Here is a 20,351-nt window from a genome sequence, read left to right as displayed (position 1 = left end):
GATTGGCTGAGAGCAAATTTGTCCGACAAAATTGTCAGACAAAACATTTCATGAAATGCCCCCAAGGTGGCCAAAACATGTTTGCCTACACTAACTTTCAGATAGTGGGAAAGCTTTCTCCGAACGTGTATCCACCTTTATCTCTGTCTTGATGTTCTATCTTCCTTGCTTTAACTAGAAAATGTAGAGAAGTGTATGATTCGTATATTTCATTTGCTAATGAATGGTACATAAGTACAGTGCTCACCGCTTAATCAGGAGGGGTCGGGAGACAAGTTTTTTTCTCCCGTTTAAGCAGTGCTCCGCTTAAGTGATGGCTTATATTGACCCATGCAAACCACACAACATGAAGCCCAGCATGTGGGCATTACACTAAACCATGCACATTTATCAAACCCGCCGATAACAAGAGCAAGAAGTACACACGAGCTACGACACATAGACACAAAATGATGATGAGAAAAGACAGCAGTCTTTAATTTTGGCAAATGTGTCATCGGAACAAACTTTCATTGATCATTCATTTTATCCACAAAATAACCCTTTTTTAGAATTCAAAGTACATAAAGTCACGATGCAGCTATGCTAACTTTCACACGCTGTCATAACATGTTAGCAACGTGCACGCTACGACGACACTGATTGCAGCGATCGTACGAACACATTTTTCTCATATTCATGCCCCCTTGTTATGCTTTCACACGCAAACACACACACTACATGCATACTATGCACGAACGGGGAGAGTATGAGCCGCACGTGGGGAACGTGACTCTCCGTATTGCACTGAAGGGGTGGTACAGTGTTAAAGTGCATGAGTAGAAGCTGACGACGCTCAATAAGATGACCGCCTCTGCACTACGTCTCACTGTCTGACGGCAAATGTTTAGATTGCAGTCAGCATCATCTATCGAGAACTGGTTAGAAAATGATCTTTCTACCAAGGAAATTAAATCTGTGCAATTATTTCTAAGGATTTACTTATCATTTTTATAAGTGGAATGGAAGTGTTTCAGCAAGATTTGTCCCGATAAAGCGGTTAATGGTTCTGATTAAACGGTGGAAATAACGTGAAAAATTTGTTATATCAAGTTTTGTGGGGTTTACGATTAGCCGGTGAGCACTGTACTAGGGAACTGACTCTATATAAGATTCACTTTGTTAATGAATGATACAATATACCATTGATGCCAAAAAAAATGCCCCCCCCCCCTTTATGAGACATGGTTCCTGTACTAACGTTATGATATCAAAGCTTAGAATTGTAGCGCCATGTACTCCTTTAGGTGGATATGTACTTTTTTCCACTTTATTGCAAGTCATGAGAACCATCAGTGCTGATAGCATTAACAATTAAAACCGTTTGATTTGGCACTTATTGAGCAAGTAACTTGGTATAAGGTAAACAAAATCTGATCAGCTACCTCAGTATCAGTCACTACTTCTGTTTTTATTTGGATAAACTTGGTGGAATAATTATCCTTTTACCATCCTAAAACTATTCAAAGTAGTCAAAAGCTCTAAAAGAGACCAAGTGAAAACCTATAATATAAGAAATATCTTGCTTCTTGCCAATGGAATTGTGTGTCAAGAAGGGGCACCTTGCTTAAAGAAGTATCTTTCTTTACTTGTGTGTTTTCCTCTGAAAGAAATTCTTATGTGGAATGTACCATTGTCAGAATGCCAAAGTGTTGTACTGTTGAAAGTATTCACTGTTGTCAAGTGCATGCACCTGTTCTGTGTTAAGTGTATTAAGTCAACACCATTAAAACTCTGCATGTTGTGTTAGGTGTAAGATATTGTCATGTATTTAAGCTGTCTTTACACCTGTGCATGCACATGTGTCCTACGTATACTTTCTAGTCTGAACAGTACAAGGTAGTAGATGGGCTACAGCACTGGAGTTGTCCTGGGGTTAGCCTTAAGCCATACCGTGAAATTCACAGAGTGAGTATGGGGTAAATGTAGGTGCATGGCTGCCTGCGCCCTGCCCTCACCTCTGCTTTAATGCAATGCATGCTATGGTGAACAGCGCCCTCAGGGGCCACAAAAACCACCAGGCCATGCATGGCTGCCTCGTGGTTTTGAGTCTTGTCACAGTTGCATGGGAATGATAACATGGAGTTCTAGCAGATTAACGAGACAAGTATTGCACCTGAAGCTCTATACTCCATTTCAAATCAGCAGTATACAAGAGAATGAGGAGAATACTTCTGAGCAACCTCTTTGCTTGGGGAGAGGCAAATGGATGTGGGCGGAAAATTCAAAAATCATTTTTAAACTGTCATAGAGAATCTAACAACGTGAAGCCCCATGAGGGTCGGTAGATAATTTATAACAGACTTTCCTCTTAAAGCTCATTACATGTCTGTTTGCTCAGTATGGTTAGTGCCATGCTTTGTTGTTGATACTTACATTCTGCAACTTCTATGATTTGCCAAGCAGTCAAATGAAACATTAAAATATACCATCCTTGCCCTGCTAATTGACATTGCCAAGTTTGAATGCTAAATTAAATTATGAATTTTTTGAAAATCAAATCAGTTTTTACATACTATATGCAGTAAAACCTTCTAAAAGGAAAACTGCTGTGTATTGTGTGTCGTGCTTGAAATACTGAATTGCAAAGTTAAAGGTATCAAAGTAGAAATTATTTAAAGAAGATAGTGTGAGGTTTTTGCGTGTGCCTTCTAAAGTATGTAGTATTGAGTTTGAGCTTGGTTTTATTGAAGCATCTTGTTTTAATGTTATTTGCATGATATCAATTTGAGTTAGTTTGTACTAACAAGGATTTTGCATTGTCAGCTGCAAACAGAGATATGTGTATATTTTGTGTGTGTGTGTGTGTGTGGGTGTGTGTTACAAAGCCTGATAAATGGAAGATGTATTTTTTAATAAAATTTGTGCAACATTACTCATTCTTGTAAAAACTGAAAATTGCTAGTCTGTCTTAAAACAGAAAAAGCCTGTAAAGTGGCTTATTGTAGACTTCCTTAACTCTTGTAATTTCACCATATATACCATTATATACCTGGTATGATGATAGTTGTCTAACAATTATGTAAAATGAGATTGTGTACTGATATTTAATTCATGACGTTCAACTACTATCATACACCTTCATACTGTACACCTAAACATACATACACACACACACACACACACACACACACACACACACACACACACACACACACACACACACACACACATTCAGTACCTTATTTATTTGCATGTTAAGATTGGGTTGCAGTAAACTTCTAGGCTTTTTATAAAGATTCGTTGAATATACAAATATATTCCTGAATATTGAGAGAATCAATTACTATGTCATCTACAATACACATAAAGTTCAAGGCATTAGTCTGAATACTATTAAAGCAGATTTGATTTGCACTAACCACATTATTTTGATATCACAAAATACTATCATTCATATATCCATATGTGTGTATACATATTGTCTAAATCAAGCAGTTCCTTTATAGATTTAATGATTTAGTGTGATCTAATGTGGATAAACATTTCCTGGCTACAGTTTTCCATTTCTTAGTCTCTTGATATAAATGCAGACTTTGAATCCAGGTTTTAAGTTGTTTTCTTATCTGATTTTGGGGGATACGTTTGTTCGTTTCTTTAGTTTGGCATGTTTCATGTAATACACCCATTCCTTAATGCTGTTGAAGATGAATGGTTACTAATGGGGATTCTCTTATTTTTGTTGCAAGTAAAGCATTTAGGTTTTTGAATATTGAGTGGTAAGGTAAACAATGAGAATGTTATTTTACAGTGCTTACAGACTATTTCCAACCAATGAGAATGTTATTTTACAGTGCTTACAGACTACTTCCAACCAATGAGAATGTTATTTTACAGTGCTTACAGACTACTTCCAACCAATGAGAATGTTATTTTACAGTGCTTACAGACTATTTCCAACCAATGGAACATGCAAAACATGTCAAGGTGACTTTCTCGGTAAAGAAAAAACTGTAACACTGTTGTATTTTTTTATTTGTTAATATCCATTTCCCAGCTGATGAATAGATTGACTAATTTTGTTGTTGTTGTTGAACTGTGAAGAAACAACATCATCAAGAAATTTGGGAATTCTGGAATGACTTTGCATGCCAGCTGTGAAAACATAACATCTTCAGCTTGCTTATGCACTGAACATTGACTAGGGAGTAGTTAATCAGACCAAATATGGGGAGAAGTTCATGTAATTTGTTACAAGGGTCATACTCACCCCTGAAATTTTAATCTGTGCCAGAAAAATTCTGAAGTTGCCTGATGAAAGCATCCAAATTCAAAGATTCATACATAAGATGGAATTGTGAAATGTTGCGAGAAGGGGATTGGAGATGGTGAGCAGGTATAGCAAAGTCTGAGCCCAAGATGATAAGGATTACACTCTTTGTGTTGTGTCTGATTCCATTGGTAAGATGAAATGTCTGTTCTTGATTGTAAGCCTTCCTTACTCGCTGTGATGACTCTAGTCAATTAGTAATCATTTTGGTTTGATTTGTCTCTTCTCATGTCTTCGTCTGTAACGTCCATCTTGCATCCGATAGCAACCGCTGGCGCAGGTGTCCGCCTGGTGCATTGGGGAGTACGGCGATCTCCTGGTCGCTGGGGTGGTCGACGAGGAAGAGCCGATCCAGGTACGTACCTACTACCTCCCCGAGTTCAGCGTTGACCAGCTCAAACCACGCTATGACCCAGGCCAAACAGACACATTACTGGAGGTGTGTAATGGTGCACAGACCTTTGTTACCCAAAGAAATCTGCAAAAAACAGAAATGCAGTTGTAGTTCAGAGTAGCACAGCCCTCTAAGGTAGTAGCCCTCGATCCACAAAACATAGTGAGAAATATTAGGTACATTAACCAGTGTAACCTCGATCAAGAATTCATGCGGGAACATTTGATTAATAGTCATTTATCGGTTTAGGTTGAAGAATCTATGACACAACTATAATTGTCAGCTTTGAACACATGTTCCTAGTCTTTCTTTAAGACATGTAACATAATATGTTTCTCTCCTTTCGAAGTGAAAGATGAAAAGTTCCACATTATATGATTTTCCATTATATTTTTTTAAAGCATCTCATTAATATCCTAGACAGTAGTATTCACCAACAAAACATGGGAAGAGGAGAAGGGGGTAGAGTAAGGGCACTGAAGAAAGGGGATTTCATGAGCTTCAGATGAAATGATATCAAGTTGACATGCAGTCTACTGCTAGTCATTTTCTGTAGTGCTGCAGTGCATTGGCTTCACTTGAAAGATTACCCAAACAGATTGGAAGGATCAAATGACCATACTGATGCTTGTGTATGCAAGATAGTTAATCCCAATTCAATTAAGGTAATTTTATATGCATATCAAAGTAATACAAGGTAATATATATAATGCTTACATGAATAAAGAATTTCAAATCATGCAACATTCAATAATACATAATACAATCATAATAATTTTGTCTTTATATTTCGAGTAATGAACTAAGTGAAACTAAGTAGGCAGTCAAAATTCTATTGTTTAACTGTATATGAAATGGATCTAGAACATAACACATACTATTCTAGCGCCTATTGCCATATTCTAATTCATATGAAAGTTTGATGATTTTAAGGGTTTGTGAGAGAGGGCTACAACCTATAACACACCTTGCTGTCTCTTATCCTAGAAGCTAACCCCCTCACTGCTACCCTCGGAGCTAATCTTCCACTTCCCTGCTATATACCTCTCTCATGTTATCAGTCTGCTCTTGGCATATCCTGGACCTATGCAGGAGAAATTGTTACAGCAGGGCATTGTGTCACACCCTACCCTATCTAACTGAGATTAGCACCCTTTGTACAAGACCTAACACCCACTGACCTGGATAACGGCTTGTTTATATCAGCCCTTCTCAACCGATGGGCCACGATGTTGGCCAAAAATAAAATAAAAAAGATTTGTATTCAGTCTAACTGGGCCTTGAAAATATTTGTAGGAGCCAAAGTGGGCCTCACAATTAAAAGGGTTGAGAAACACGCGTTTGTGTTGTCAGGAAAATGCTGTTGTTTTGTTGAAGCTAACTTTTAAACTGTTCTGCCTCTTCAGCAGCAACCCCCCCCCCCCAAAAAAAAAAAAAAAACAAACAAACAAAACAAAACCAAACAAAAAAAACATATAGTGCACTGATTTTTCTCCAGTTTGGCACCAATTTTTCTTTCTAACATTGTGCAAAGCTGCAATCAATCGCCCTATTTATCGGTACATACATTCTCTCGTCTTATGCATTATGTGCTGTGTTTAAAAAAAAAAAGTGGCAAGCGCTAGACCCACTTGGTCACTTGTTTTGCTTTGTTCTAACTTTGCTTTGATGTGTTTTTATCATGTCAAACTTAACTTTTGTTTTCTGTCTCTTCTAACATCCTAACATTCTATCGTTCACCATGTGGGGAAGTATTAATGAAGTCTTGTTAACTTATGTGTCTTTCACACATCTTGATTAAACAGAAATTGACTTACAGGCATGAAGAAGGCCCAAGAAAAGTACATGATTATTGTTTGTTTGGTGTCCCGTGTCTGCCACATTAATAGCGCTGACATCTATGTCTGTTCTATATTTCATGTTTGATTAACATTAACAAGGAAAATCCAGTGCTATTATCAATTCCAGGAATTGTTTAGTCAATGTCTGCAAATGTCCTTGAAAATTGTTCCCTCCCCTTACCTTAATTGTCCCAAATATCCATCAAACTAACACTTGCACTGTTGTATCTTAAATGAATGTTTGATAAATTTGTTTACAACATACTTGTAAGTTGTAACATATCATGTGCAGTGTGGTTTGAGTCTTTGAAAATCACCCAGAGGTTAATGCACAGTGTTTGAATTGTGGCCTGAGGTTTCCATTCATGTCTATCTATATGAACCAGCATGGTGAACAGGAAAGTTTCCCTCTCATTTTAAAGAACAAGTTCAACTTCATATAAATAAGGATTGAGAGAATGCAGCAATGTTAGTAGAACACATCGGTGAAAGTTTGAGGAAAATCGGATAATCTGTTCAAAAGTTATGAAATTTTGCAGTTTCAGTGCCACCGTCTCTAGATGAGAAGACTACTACAGCTTGTGATGTTACATGTGTTGAACGATATAAAGAAAATATAAAGAAAATTCAACATATTTTCGTTTTTCTCACTTAATAAAAGAGCACTTGTCTTGCCTCTTTCAGTAGGGAGGGGGAATAACATCACCCTTAACATATGCCAATAGCGAGTCAAGGGAATGTGTACCTTTTTTTTTCAAGAAATGAAATTTTGTGGAATTCTCTTTATATTTTCCTTATATCATTCTATGCATGTGACATCATACATTGTAGTAGTCTTCTCATCCAGCAGCGACTGTGCAGAAACTTAAAAAATCCTTAACTGTTGAACAGATTGTTTGATTTTCCACAAACTTTCACTGATGTGTTCTACTAATATTGCTGCATTCACTCGATCCACATGCATATGATGGTGGACTGTTTTTAAATGGAATTACCCAGATGATTGTCTAAGGTGATATCAGTAGATGCACCTTGTGTGGATGAGGATTTATAAAAGATGTGATAATAGTATGTTGTTATGTGGATTTTGAAAATGCTATCATGAAAGTTAAATTATATAGAGATATTCATGATCGGTTTGCATCCCTTTGCACCACAAAGACTTCCCATATGATGTCTTCTTCTCTCCTGAAAAAAAAAAGAAGAAAAAAAATATATATATACAATTATATCTGTCATGTATTCCTTGAAGTGTATGAACTTTCCCCCCTCCTATCACAATTTGATAACAGATCACAGAGCACAAGTGTTTTAATGTTAACTAATGGCTGTACATAAAGGATCTTGACATAACCGCAACCATGTTTAGCAGTGTGCTATTTGATTGGTACCCCAAAGCCACTCTCAGGTTTATGTTATCTTGTCTATATTACAATTGTTTGCTCCATCATCACTATCCTAGTGTTTGCATCATGATAAGCACCCTATTAAGGCCCAAGGGGGCATGTATTGCATCATGTTTTACCCCCATCTTACCCTATGTGCATCCCAAGTGTCCAACCCGTGTTTCTTCTCACCTCCCAGGCCTCTGAAGATGATGTCCTAGACCTTCTGGAGTCCATCATCCAAGCCACATCCTCCACCCAGATCACCAAGGAGTACACCCTCCTGGCCATCCTCAAACTCAGCGTCAGGTTCTCAGAAACAAAAGAGTGAGTGATGGCATAGCCATGAAGTAAACATGCAGATATTGAATCCCAACAATTCTTTGCATACTTTCAAATGGAGCACAAAGAGATATCCTTTGACTATCCAGGGTTCTCGCCAGGAATTTCTTCACGCTTGTCGGCATTTATGCGCGCGATATATATGGGGGTGGGTACGGGAGGGGGGTTCCCCCTCCCGCGCGAAGCGCGGAAGCCTTCGCTAATGCTCAATACAACACAGATAAATCGCCGCTAAAATGCCACTAAATGCGACATTTTCACGGAGATGTAATGAACGTTGTGAGGGGCATATTCTCACAGAAACAATGCAGAAACTCCATACCTTTTGTTAGCGGCAGTTCCTAAATAATAAATGAAAGAGAAGTAGGTGCCGATGGTGGAGGTTCCGATTTCTTTTAGGCCTTTCCTGTTTCACTGTTATAATAATTAGCCGCCTCTGCATCGCAACAACGCGCGCCGTGTTGCTTTCTCGCCGTCTGCTCGACCACGTGGTAGGCCTATTGCATGCAGATGCGCGAGAAGCGATCGAGAACTTTCGGGACATCGTTGCACTTTCATTTCTGGGTATACTGCGGTAGTTTGGCCGTGACATCAAAGAGATATCATACAAAAATGTAATGATGGTCATTATTCCGAAGGTTTGTTTAATCATAAAATGAAACGATTCATTACTGAGTACTTCGAAGGTTTGTAATCGAAAACAACAGCAACACCAAAGGTCGGTACTACAGATGAATGTTCAAAATAAAACTGATTTCGTTCGAAGATTAACAAGCATTTTTTCTTTATTATTTTCCGATCAACGAACCTTCAGAAAGTAATCTATCATCTATCATCGTTATTGTTTCAGAATAAAAAACCTTCAGAATAAGAAAACACCCTTTTGGGGCCGTTGTTGTATTCCGAAATTATACTGGCAGAACATTCGAAATAACAAAACTGATTTCGTTTGGATATAAACGAATATTTTCTCCTTTATAATTTTTTTATTAACGATCATTCAGAATTAAGAATGTAGAGTATTATTTTGCCATTATTCTTTCGGAGTAACGAACCCTGAGGGTAAGAAAACTGTAACCGTTTTCATTTCTTCTTTATGGTTTTCCGATTAACGATCGTTCAGAATTAAGAATCTAAAGTATTATATCGTTATTCTTTCGCAGTAACGAACCTTCAGAGTAAAAGAAAACTGTAACCGTTTTGGGGCCGTCGTTTTATTCTGAAATTTCAATGACGGAAACGTTCGAAATAACAAAACTGATTTCATTGTGAAATGAACGGACATTTTTAAAAATCATTTTTGGATTAACGAACCTTCAGAATAAGGAATATAGTATTATTTTTTCATTAATCTGTCGGAGTAACGAACCCTAAGAGTAAGAAAAGTGCAACTGTTTTTTGGGCAGTTTTATTCCAAATTTCACTGGCAAAACGTTCGAAATGACGCAGTGATTTCGTTTTGAAATTTACGGACATTTTTCTTTATTCAATTTTCGGTTAACGAACCTTCAGAATAAAGAATCTATTATTATTTCATCATTACTACTTCTGTCGGAATAACAGACCCTTATAGAGTACGAAAACACGCTGTTTTGTGCCGTCGTTTTATTCCGAAATTTCAGTGACAGAAACGTTCGAAATAACAAAACTGATTTCGTTGTGAAATGAACGGACATTTTTTCTAATCATTTTTTGGATTAACGAACCTTCAGAATAGGGAATCTAGCATTATTTTATCATTAATCTGTCGGAGTAACGAACCCTCAGAGTAAGAAAACTGCAACTGTTTTGGGGCAGTCGTTTTATTCCAAAATTTCACTGGCAAAACGTTTGAAATGACGCACTGATTTCGTTTGAAATTTACGGACATTTTTCTTTATTCAATTTTCGGTTAACGAACTTTCAGAATAAAGAATCTACAATTTATTATTTCATCATTACTACTTCTGTCGGAATAACAGACCCTTAGAGTACGAAAACACGCTGTTTTGTGCCGTCGTTTTATTCCGAAATTTCACTGGCAGAACGTTCGAAATGACAAAACTGATTTCGTCGTGAAATGAAGGAACATTTTTTCTTAATCATTCTTGGATTAACGAACCTTCAGAATAAAGAATCTAGCATCATTTTATCATTAATCTGGCGGAGTAAGGAAAAAAAAAATGAATCCTGGTGGCGATAACTGATGCTGGTGTAGAGAAAAACAAAGACAGCTCGCTCAAAAGATGCTTCCTTCTTTGCAGTTTATTTTCTCCCCAGTCATTCCTATCGTTCTCCTCCCATGAACCCCTGCCATGCACGGACGATGAACAAAACAAAATGTTACCGATGCTGCAATGAAAAAAAAAGAAGAAAGAAACACTCCCTCAAAGCAAATTATCTACACTTTTCAAGTTGAACAAATTGATGTTCGTAATGAAGAATAAAAAAAAAAGCACGACCTCAAGCAGTGGGGAAACTTGATATCATGGCTTGTGGAAATTTCCATGATATTTCCACGAAAGCCAGGTGTCAGATAAAGAATGTCGCGCGTACTGCCACCTTGCTTCAGTGGTCGTAAACAGCGTGTACATAGCATGTAAACCAACTGGGAACATTGATGAATGATCATCATTTATTTTCTGCCCATGAAGGCCCCCTAGCCCACCTTTTAACAAACCAAGCCAGAAGCACGTGGAGCATTACGTATACGTTGAACTTGAAAGACCATCATGACAGAATTACTATAAATTTCGGCCCGGAGAAGGAAAATGGAATATTCACGAATGACGTTTACAAATCCATAGAAATTGAAAAGGCTAAAATGGAACGCATGGCTTTTTAGATTTAAAAAAAAATAACCCACTGAAACTACCAAAACCTAAATAACAATTTGCATTTGCTTACTCCATCGCACGTTCTTTTTTTCTTTTCTTTTTTTAACGAAAAATGGAGTTAATTTTCTCTCTGCGGCAATGCTTTGAACGCATCTAATTTTGCGTCATTGTCGATGGCCAGCTTCCTAAAGAATTGATACGAATCCTTTCAAATATACGAAGCAGTCTAAAGATCCTGGATCCTGGCGGTGAATTTCGGTGGTATTATAAATCCTGCTCACTATCAAAATTTAATCATCTGTTCCTTGCGCCATTTTACCAACCAACTGTTCCTGAAAATTTCATCCTAATCTGTTCCCAAATTTTGACTTATTTTGCGAATAGAGAGACAGACAGGCAGACAAACTAACAAACAAACCAAAGCAGCCCAAAAAAAAAAAAATACAACCTTTGGCGGAGGGGGGCATGCATTTCATATCGTTTGTTTTTGCGTAACCTGACAACAAGCGTGACAACAAGCGAGCACGTGTCGGCCTTCCTCAGCCTCGCTCGGCCTCCGACCCTCTCTTCCCGTCCTCTCTCTCCCTCTCACAATACACTGTAGCGTTGTACACGCAGGCGGCTGGATAAGTGGCCGGCTGGGTGCTTGTGCATGTGTGTGTGGATCCCAAATCAGAGCGCATGTGAGTGAGCAAGTGTGTGATGTGTTGTGTATCAGCAGGGAGGTGAGACCTCCCTGGTATCAGCTAGTACACACGTCGCTCTGTTGAGCCGCGTTGTTGTGATCGGTGCGGTGACTGCGTGGGTAAATTTTTGCGCTTGTATAAGTATGTAAACTGCAGCTGCTTTCAACATCTAGCTTCTTTTCTAGCCAGATAATAAAGACTGAAAAAGGCGAGAAATTGGTCCGAACTTAGCTCGTCAAGCAAGTTACCCTTGTCGGCAAGTTCACGCGTGGTGTTACCCTTGTCGGCAAGTTTTACCCTTGTCGGCAATTGCTTCTTCAAACCGCATGCTTGTCGGGGCCGACAAGGGTGATATACGCTGGCGAGATCCCTGCTATCTAGTTCTGTACCAAGTGATGAAAGAACTTGGGGACATAAATATTAGCAACTTTCTATCCAGTGCTCTCTTTGCTATTCCCAAAATGCAAACCAAACTTTGCTTTTAATGTCTTGGCTAGTAATAAGTAAACATCAAGGGTCTTGATTGAAGGCTGTGCTGACACAGTCTGTCAAATGAAGGAATGATTGCTGACAACTCTTTGTGACTACTTTATATGCTATAAATTTTGCAGGGCTTTATTTTGATAAGTTTTGTAGGGTACTGGACATGAATTTAAGAACATGCACAAATATTAACTCTAATCTTGGCATGAATGCGCCATGAATGTGTATGTACTGAGGCTCAGTACATGAAAAAGGTGGGTGATAATACTGCACTTTATGATCACAAATTTATCTTGAAGTCCCACTTCGCAAAAAAAAAAATTAGGCTCTTTCAGTGCATGGTATATCGACATACAGCTTCTTCAATAATCTTGTGAAGGATTCAAATAAAATGTTAAAGTTTGCTTTTGCAAAGTAAGAATGATGAGGTCTTTTCCTGTAAAAGGAAAACCACTTGGCATTCTTATCTCTCCGCAATTGTAGTAGTTTCTTTGTCATTTCTTACCATGAAGTCTTTTTCTTATCGTAGTCATTTGATGAAGATATTTGAAAAGTGTTTGGTGTTATGTTTGTGTTTTTGTCATGCAGGAGGATACAGAAGATAGTGAAACCATACACACAGTCCTTGGACATGGAGTTACAGCAGAGATCAGTAGAATTCATGTCACTCACAAAGTCCTACAGTCATATAGCGTAAGTCTTAAGTAGTTGAAGCAGTTAAAGGAGATATGAAGTATGTTTATCTCTTTTATCTCAAGCTTATTGTGACCTTCTAAGATTCATGGTTTGAGCAAGCTGCCAAACACTCACTTCAACTGATAAAGCTTTCTTTTCAGATTGATGATTCCAGCGTCAAGTTCTGTCTTAACTACAATTTGTCATTTTCAGAATATTCAGAAAAATGGTAGACTACAAGTAATTGTTCCTAGTTGCACCAGTACACCTATTTGTGGCAGGGGCAGTTTCATTCGTTGATGACACTGTCCAGTCAGGTGTGAGAGTACTCTCACTTCCCATAACATGTGCAAGTAACTCCCACTTTTGTTCTATAAGTGAGACTAAGCACACTCGACACTCTTTAGCTACATTATCGATGAATGAAACTGCCTCTGTCGCAAATAGTCACCCTGCCACAAACATGGATGATTAATCTACCTGTATGTAATGAATGGTTGTCCTTGATGATCACACATTCCTCAAACAACAGCAGTGGTGGTATAAAAAAAGCTATGTGCTGTTTTTCCTGTGATACCTTCTTCCTCCCAGTGGACCATTATTAGAACGAATGCCACCCATAGACCGAGAGAAGAGGGACGAACAGCCACAGAATAATGGAGACATCTTTGACGATGAGCAGCCAGACAGGACGGGGCCCAGTCTAGCACCTACTAATGATGAGGTGAGTTGCAGTGATGGCGATAGCTTTTTGTGATGTGACATATTGTGCGGAAATTGGAGGGGGAGGGGCCTCCAAGACCTAGTTGGAGTTAATATCATCACTACATTGAAAAGCATGTTTTGGGAAACCCTTGTAATGGGTTGTTATTACATGCCACACTGAGTTGAGCCTTCTGCATTTCTGTTGTTGGCTGCAGATCTTCAGATAGAATGTTGTTCTCCTTTCCTGTGCTATTATTTATCTGTTTCCCGTAATCTTTTATGTTTGCAAACCATAGATGCTCATTTCAACTTTTCATGGATACATTTTTATGTTTTTTGCAAAGTTTAACCCTATTCTAACTGGGGGGGGGGTCAAATTACTCCCCCCCCCCCCGACGTTTCGCGCCACGATTCCGCAACGCGCAAAGATTTTGCCGCGTCGTTTCACAACTTTTTTCATTGAAGTCTCCCGCAAATTTTGAGACCAAACTTGCGACGTCCGGGTACACTGTTCTGAAGTTGCGTAATATTTTGCATATGCATGTCAACCCAAAAACAGCTCAAACTCATGATATCGTGTGCAAATCCAATGCAAATTGTGTTTTTAGGTTAAATTGATATAAATTAGATTATTTCAACTTTTAACCATTGAAATTAATCAATTCTAGTGTAGATAAGCCTGAAAAAGTGCCTGCAACAAATTTTGGCAAAAAAACAATAGAAAACAAAAGGTCGAAAAAACAACAAAATACATAAGAAATTAACAAAACAATAAAAAACAAAAGAAAGTGATTTTGATTGCGCTATTTTTTTACATGAAAATTGCTTGATATGTCTTGAGGAATTCTGACACAAAAATTCAGCAATCCTTCAGTCTTTTTGATGGAGTTATAAGTGAAAATATAATTTCATGCACAAATTTGCATAATTAATTTATTGAAAATAGGAAGGAAATATTTTTCTATTGTATGACCGTGTAATCTTGTAGTTGACATCCAGTTCTATCTTTAGGCAAAATCTTGCGGCTATCGTGCGATCGGTGGCCGAGATCTTGGTCCAAATAGCCCAGTTAGAATAGGGTTAAAGTCATTTCTATATGTGACCCTGCACCTCAAAACAAACAAAAAGTTGCCAGACATGAATCTTTAGTTAAGACCATATTTTGAAAGAGCAGACTTTAAGCTTTAAAATGATGTATAACTCAAATCAGATGGAATCTCCTAACCTATCTAAATATTGGAAAGAAAGCACAAACTCAGGAAAAGTGTGAACTGAGAAAAGAGGCTCTGAAGTACAATGTCTATTCAAGCGCTTAATCTTTACCAAACCGTGCTGGCTGTGCGATGAATGGGACAAAAAACAGGAAGTAAACCACCAGAGTGACAACAATGAAGAGATTATCAAATTAAACTGAAATTAAGCATGCCTTATTAACACATTCTGTCCATAATTAATGCCAACTTTCAAAGCAGTAGCACTATCCTTTCAAAAGTTATTAGAGTTGAAAGTGAAGAGTGTCGACAAGGTTTTCAGAAATGAAAAGGGGATTCTAAAAACACACCTAATCACACTATTCTACCAAAAGTGTTCGAGATAAACTGCTAAAAAACCACACTTCCTGCCCGTTTTATGATACCAAATTTTAGCATAATGTAAAAGAAGACCCGCTCTTTCAGAAAATATGAAAAAGTCAAGTTCGGCGAGGTTGACCTATTTCACTTATTTTCAGTCCTCACGCAAAATCAGTGTGTGCGACTTTATGTTCGTTTTGAGGTGCACGGTCACATATGCTCTTGCCCTCCTGTTCATCAGGGATCCAGTCTGGTAGACCTTCTGGGAGGAGGGGGTGGATTCTCCTCCCCCATCATCACAAACTCTGTGCCTCAGCAGCCCATTAAAGGGGATCTTGGTGGTGGTGGTGGTGGTGGGGTGTCCAACACCGGTGGTGATGGTCTCCTGGATCTCCTGGGCAACCTGGATCTGAGTGCTCCCGCTCCATCCCTTGCCCCAGCCTCAACGATGCAGCCAACCCCTAACCCTGTCATCAACCTGATGGATGGACTTGGGTCTCTGCAGCCGGCTGCCCCGACCCCAGCCATGGGCCAGAATGACCTACTCGGTGGATCTCCAGTGAACAACATTGGTGAGTATTTGTGTTTGTTGCCCATTATTTGTAGTAGAGCATGGGGCTGCTGCTTCCTCTAGGTGAGAGTAGTTTGTTGATGTATGTTCCTGAAAAGGCTGCCTGTTTTACCCTGCTCTTGCTCTGTCAAGTGACAATTTGATTTGTAGCAAACTAGCTGTATTTACTTTGGACCATTTCTATGGCTTACGACCTATCAAAAGAAGAAGTGAAATATTAGATCGATTAGATTAATTTTATCATTTGAGTTCACAGAAGACATAGGCATACCATGCAACACTGAAATCTTACCACAATTTTTAAGTCATGTTTATGTGGGTAACTTTCCTGTTGAATAGAAATTTAAGTTTTTAAAAGGAAATGATAAAGGTTGAGGAGAAGGATTTTTATTGTGATACACTTCTGACAAACATGCATTTTCCTCAATCTTAAATTATATACACTTGACTGTTCCAAATATTCATAGCACTCATTTTTTCATGTGAAAAGAAGTGAGAAATAGACATAACAGCATGAAAGGACAGTGATGGTGATTTCAGGTGAACGACCGTGGCTTTTTGTCACCCTATAGGTGGCTCGCTCCCAACAGTGACAGGAGTAGAAGGGCGGGGCCTCAAGATTGACTTCTCCTTTGAGAAAGACAGCACGTCGGGAGCCGTCAACATCACTCTTCAAGCTTATAATGGCACCTCGTCTCCTTTCACTGGCTTCTTATTCCAGGCAGCAGTACCAAAGGTAGGCTTTGAGATGTGTGTTTGATGTACAAGATAATGCAGTGGTAAATCTTACTCAGAAACCAAAGCGAGAAGTAGTTCCATTCATACAGCAAGTCTGATATCATTGAATGTCAAGTTGTGTAGCTGGAAGGTCACTTCGTAAGGTTACAATGTGGCATGAGCATACATACGTGGTAGTGGAAAGGTTATAGATTTATGGTGAATATTGGTAAACTTCTATTTCAGTGATAGTACCTGACTGATCTATTCTTTGCAACAGCTATCAGGAAGCATAAATAGAGTTACTTTAATGAGATGTGTTGATCATTGGTGTATAAATGTTAGAAGAAGAAGAATGTATGAAATTAGTCAATGCTGACTTCTCATTCTCCTAACCCTCCAGACATTTGAGCTCCAGATGCTATCGCCCTCTGGTGACGTCATCCCACCCAACAACTCGGGCACCTTGACCCAGACGATAAAGGTCGTCAACAGAACCCCCGGCGCCATGCTCAGGATGAAGTACAAGCTCTCCTATGTGGCGGAAGGCAGCCTAATCAACGACACAGGCGAGGTCAACAACCTCCCAGGCAACCTCTTCACGTGATACAGGCCATAGCATGTCGCCATGGATACGCATCAATTCCCTTATATTTTTGTTTGTGTATGTTAAGTCTATGTCAAGAGGAGCAGGAAGTGAGCGAGAAAGACTGCTTTTTTGAAAAACAGCAACAGAGACAAATTTGTGATAAAGGGAAAGATTATGTGAAGTGGGAGAATGTGAGAGAGAGAAGTCGGGTGAAAGAGAGAGAGAGTGTGTGTTTTTGTGAGAGAGAGAGAGAGATAGTTAAGAGAGGATAAGCAAAGAAATGAGATTTTTATTCTAATCTGTATTGGGGTGTATCACATATTAGATAGTGTGTTTCTTGTCTTCAGAAAGAAATGTGCAAAGGTCAAAGGTTAGCAAAAGGTGGAGTCCTGGGGGTATTTTTTGTGTGAATTTGTATTGTGAGTACTTTTAGAGTGATCCTTCGGAGAATGTCGTCCAAATATGAGACATTCCTAGGACTGGCTGTTCTCTCCTGCCTTCAACCATAGATCAATTCGACTTCTCCCCATTAGGGGGTTCTTTTAGTCTCCCCTAAACTTCACAAGTTTCTGAAAATGAGCATTACCAAACTGCTTTTTCATTTATGACTTGGGCCATATGTTTCTTTCATACCTAGGGCATCGATCTTAACATTGAATCTAATCATGATGAAGAATATTTTGATATGCACTGCGCCACAATAGTGAAAAAGTGCATTCTGAGGTCATGAGAAGTGTCCAGAGCTATAGTTCAGACAGCACTCCCAAATTCATCATTTCTTCTTTTTCTGTAGCAATGACCTGATGGAAATGACAGGATTATTGTAATAGATAAACTGAACTCGAATACTGCCGCACTGTGCAAGTATGTAGACATTGGACAGACTCAGTAGCAGGCTCAGCTTGTGCTCAATTCAGTTGTCTTGATTATAGTCTCTACTCCATTTGCACTGAGGATTGACCATCTTCACAAGAACTGACCTGTTTAGTGCAGTCATACCATCTAGTCCCTTTAATGGGAGAAGTGTATTAGTTTTATCAGATATGTCGTGTCCCTTTAATCTAAGTTCTGGTAGTCTTATTTATTCAGATTAACTTAAGTGACACCATCGTCTGTCCCATTGGTACCTTCATGAAGAGCTGAGAGGGAATGGGTGGATTGGATTCAGGGGCAGGAATGGTATTGAGTGTAGGTGAAGAGGATCTTATAACAGGTCCCAGGTCTTCATGATAGTCTTGAAACCAAACCCAATTATTGGATAATCAAAGAATGCTTCTGGAGTTTGAAAGGGATGGGTGACGAGTGAGAAATGATTAGATGTCTGCAGCTACTAACTGTCCACAGTGTGAGATTGGACAATTGATTGCTGATGTCCGGTAGTGGCATGACCAATGGTCAAAAGAGTATGTCAGAAACGGTCAAGACTGGTCAGATTTCACCGCCCAGAGAGAGAGAGAGGGAGAGAAATTCTCATGCATTCAAATAAAGGTCACATGGGCTGACTGCCTTTTTGGCAATCTTAAGGCATGTACAATACATGGCTGTCAGATACAAAAGTGTTCATTTTGCAGAATGCAATGAGATTTCTTTATACTGAATGATGGAATGTTTGAGAGCGCACAAATATGTGCTCTTTGGAGAAAACTTTGTTGAGTATCCAGAGAATAATGCACAATTTGTCTAAACGTCATCATGCGCATTTTATAGTTTATTTGTAGCAGGTTGGAATTGTTACTTTCTGTATGGCCCTAGACAGTGAAACTGGAGATTCCAAACCAGCACTACTATTGTATAGGCCAGGTTTAAAACAAAAAGGGATGAAGAGTTTGACGATCACCACCTTCACACATAAAGTACATACTGCTATTTGCCACTAACATAGGAAAAACATTACTAATAAGAAATAAATGCAAGTGTTTTAACTTATAGCTGATCCCATTTTATGTAGTATCTCAAGTTCAGGACATATAGTGTCATTTAGCGGCAGGAGTAGGTATTTGTATTTTAGGCTTTTAATGGTTTCCTCAATTTCTCTGGCCTATTGATAATTAAACATTCCATGGTGAGATGAAGAAGAAATCTTAAAGGGAAAGACAGAGAAAAAATAGGAGAAAATAGAATTTTGCTTGGAGTGGAATGAAAACTCTGAAATGCTCTTGTCACTCTATATGAAAATTGCACTTCAATTATTGTAGGATGTTGTCTTGTTCTCTTTTGTATTAGTTTCTATACCGTAATCTTGCTCTCTATTACTCTCGGCAGTGCTTAGTGAGGTCACTGTATTATTTTGTACCTTTTTCGTATTCATCGGATGTTGCAGAAAACTTATTTGTGTTTATATATAGAGAGAAACTTATATCATTCTTGTATAGTTCATTATGTGATGTGTAACTTGAAACACATAATGATTTCATATTGACCCAGAAAACAACCTTTGTTTCTTTCTTTTTTTTCACTGCGATACATTGCTAAGCAAGCATTTGCATCCGTTTCTTTTTACCCCTTTACTCTGCATTGTATTAAGCCCTGTATTTCTTGTACACTGGTAACAGTGAAGCCTATGACAAAGACATTGGTTGGCATATGCATGACGAGTCTGTGCTATGGTTTTATCTTGTGATTTGACTCATCCCGTGAAGATAATACACATATGCATTCTGCTGCCAAACGCTCTTTTGAAGTACACATTGTGTAATCAAACAAGCTTTCTTAGTAATCTCTGTTACATAAGGACTAGCTGGTTTCAAAGCAGAACTGAATTTGATTGCCTTCAGTGCTCTGTGTGTGTGATTTTGTCCTGTAAATTGATTTTACCTGTCTATAAAGACCACTTATGTTATATTCCTGGGAGTGGTCTTTATAGACAATTGGACTATATATGATTATCATCAGGGTGAACTAAAATGAAAAAAATCATTACCAGGTACTGTAAAAGTGAATATTTTCGCACAAGTAATTTTTCATGCTCTACTGAGTAATATGAATTTTTTATACCCGCAAAATCAAGGTATTACATAATGGTACATATAGCAGGCAAAAATATTTTCGCACTAGTTTTTGGTTGTGCGAAATGCGCAAAAATTTCCACACTGCAGAAATTTTCACTTTTACAGTATTATGTTTCTTGCACTGCAATGGTCACAATTAAGCATAAGATGAAATGTTGAATGTGCATCTTTCTTTCGTACTTCATTTATGGATTTGTGCTATCAGAAATGAACTACCAGTTAAAGGCATTCCCAAGTACTATAGACGATACACCAAGTT

The 20,351-nt window shown here is 38.5% G+C and overlaps 1 protein-coding gene across 1 annotated transcript in view; it reads left to right on the top strand.

Moving 5' to 3' along the window:
- Positions 1-17,287, top strand: part of LOC139727351 (AP-1 complex subunit gamma-1-like) — a 55,308-nt gene extending 38,021 nt beyond the window's left edge. The window contains exons 13-19 of the mRNA XM_071638314.1: positions 4,575-4,748; positions 8,129-8,256; positions 12,845-12,949; positions 13,523-13,655; positions 15,449-15,779; positions 16,351-16,514; positions 16,899-17,287. Coding sequence (XP_071494415.1) covers positions 4,575-4,748; positions 8,129-8,256; positions 12,845-12,949; positions 13,523-13,655; positions 15,449-15,779; positions 16,351-16,514; positions 16,899-17,102 — 1,239 coding nt within the window. The 3' untranslated portion in view covers positions 17,103-17,287. The remainder of the gene's footprint in view (positions 1-4,574; positions 4,749-8,128; positions 8,257-12,844; positions 12,950-13,522; positions 13,656-15,448; positions 15,780-16,350; positions 16,515-16,898) is intronic.
- The last annotated feature ends 3,064 nt before the right edge of the window (positions 17,288-20,351 follow it).

The sequence above is a fragment of the Diadema antillarum genome, unplaced genomic scaffold (assembly GCF_040938485.1).
Source record: "Diadema antillarum isolate AM-2024a unplaced genomic scaffold, OU_Dant_1.0 scf00000017, whole genome shotgun sequence".
Lineage (NCBI taxonomy): Eukaryota > Metazoa > Echinodermata > Echinoidea > Diadematoida > Diadematidae > Diadema > Diadema antillarum.
Note: the sequence above shows the minus strand (reverse complement) of the source record. Positions and strands in the feature narration are given on the sequence as shown.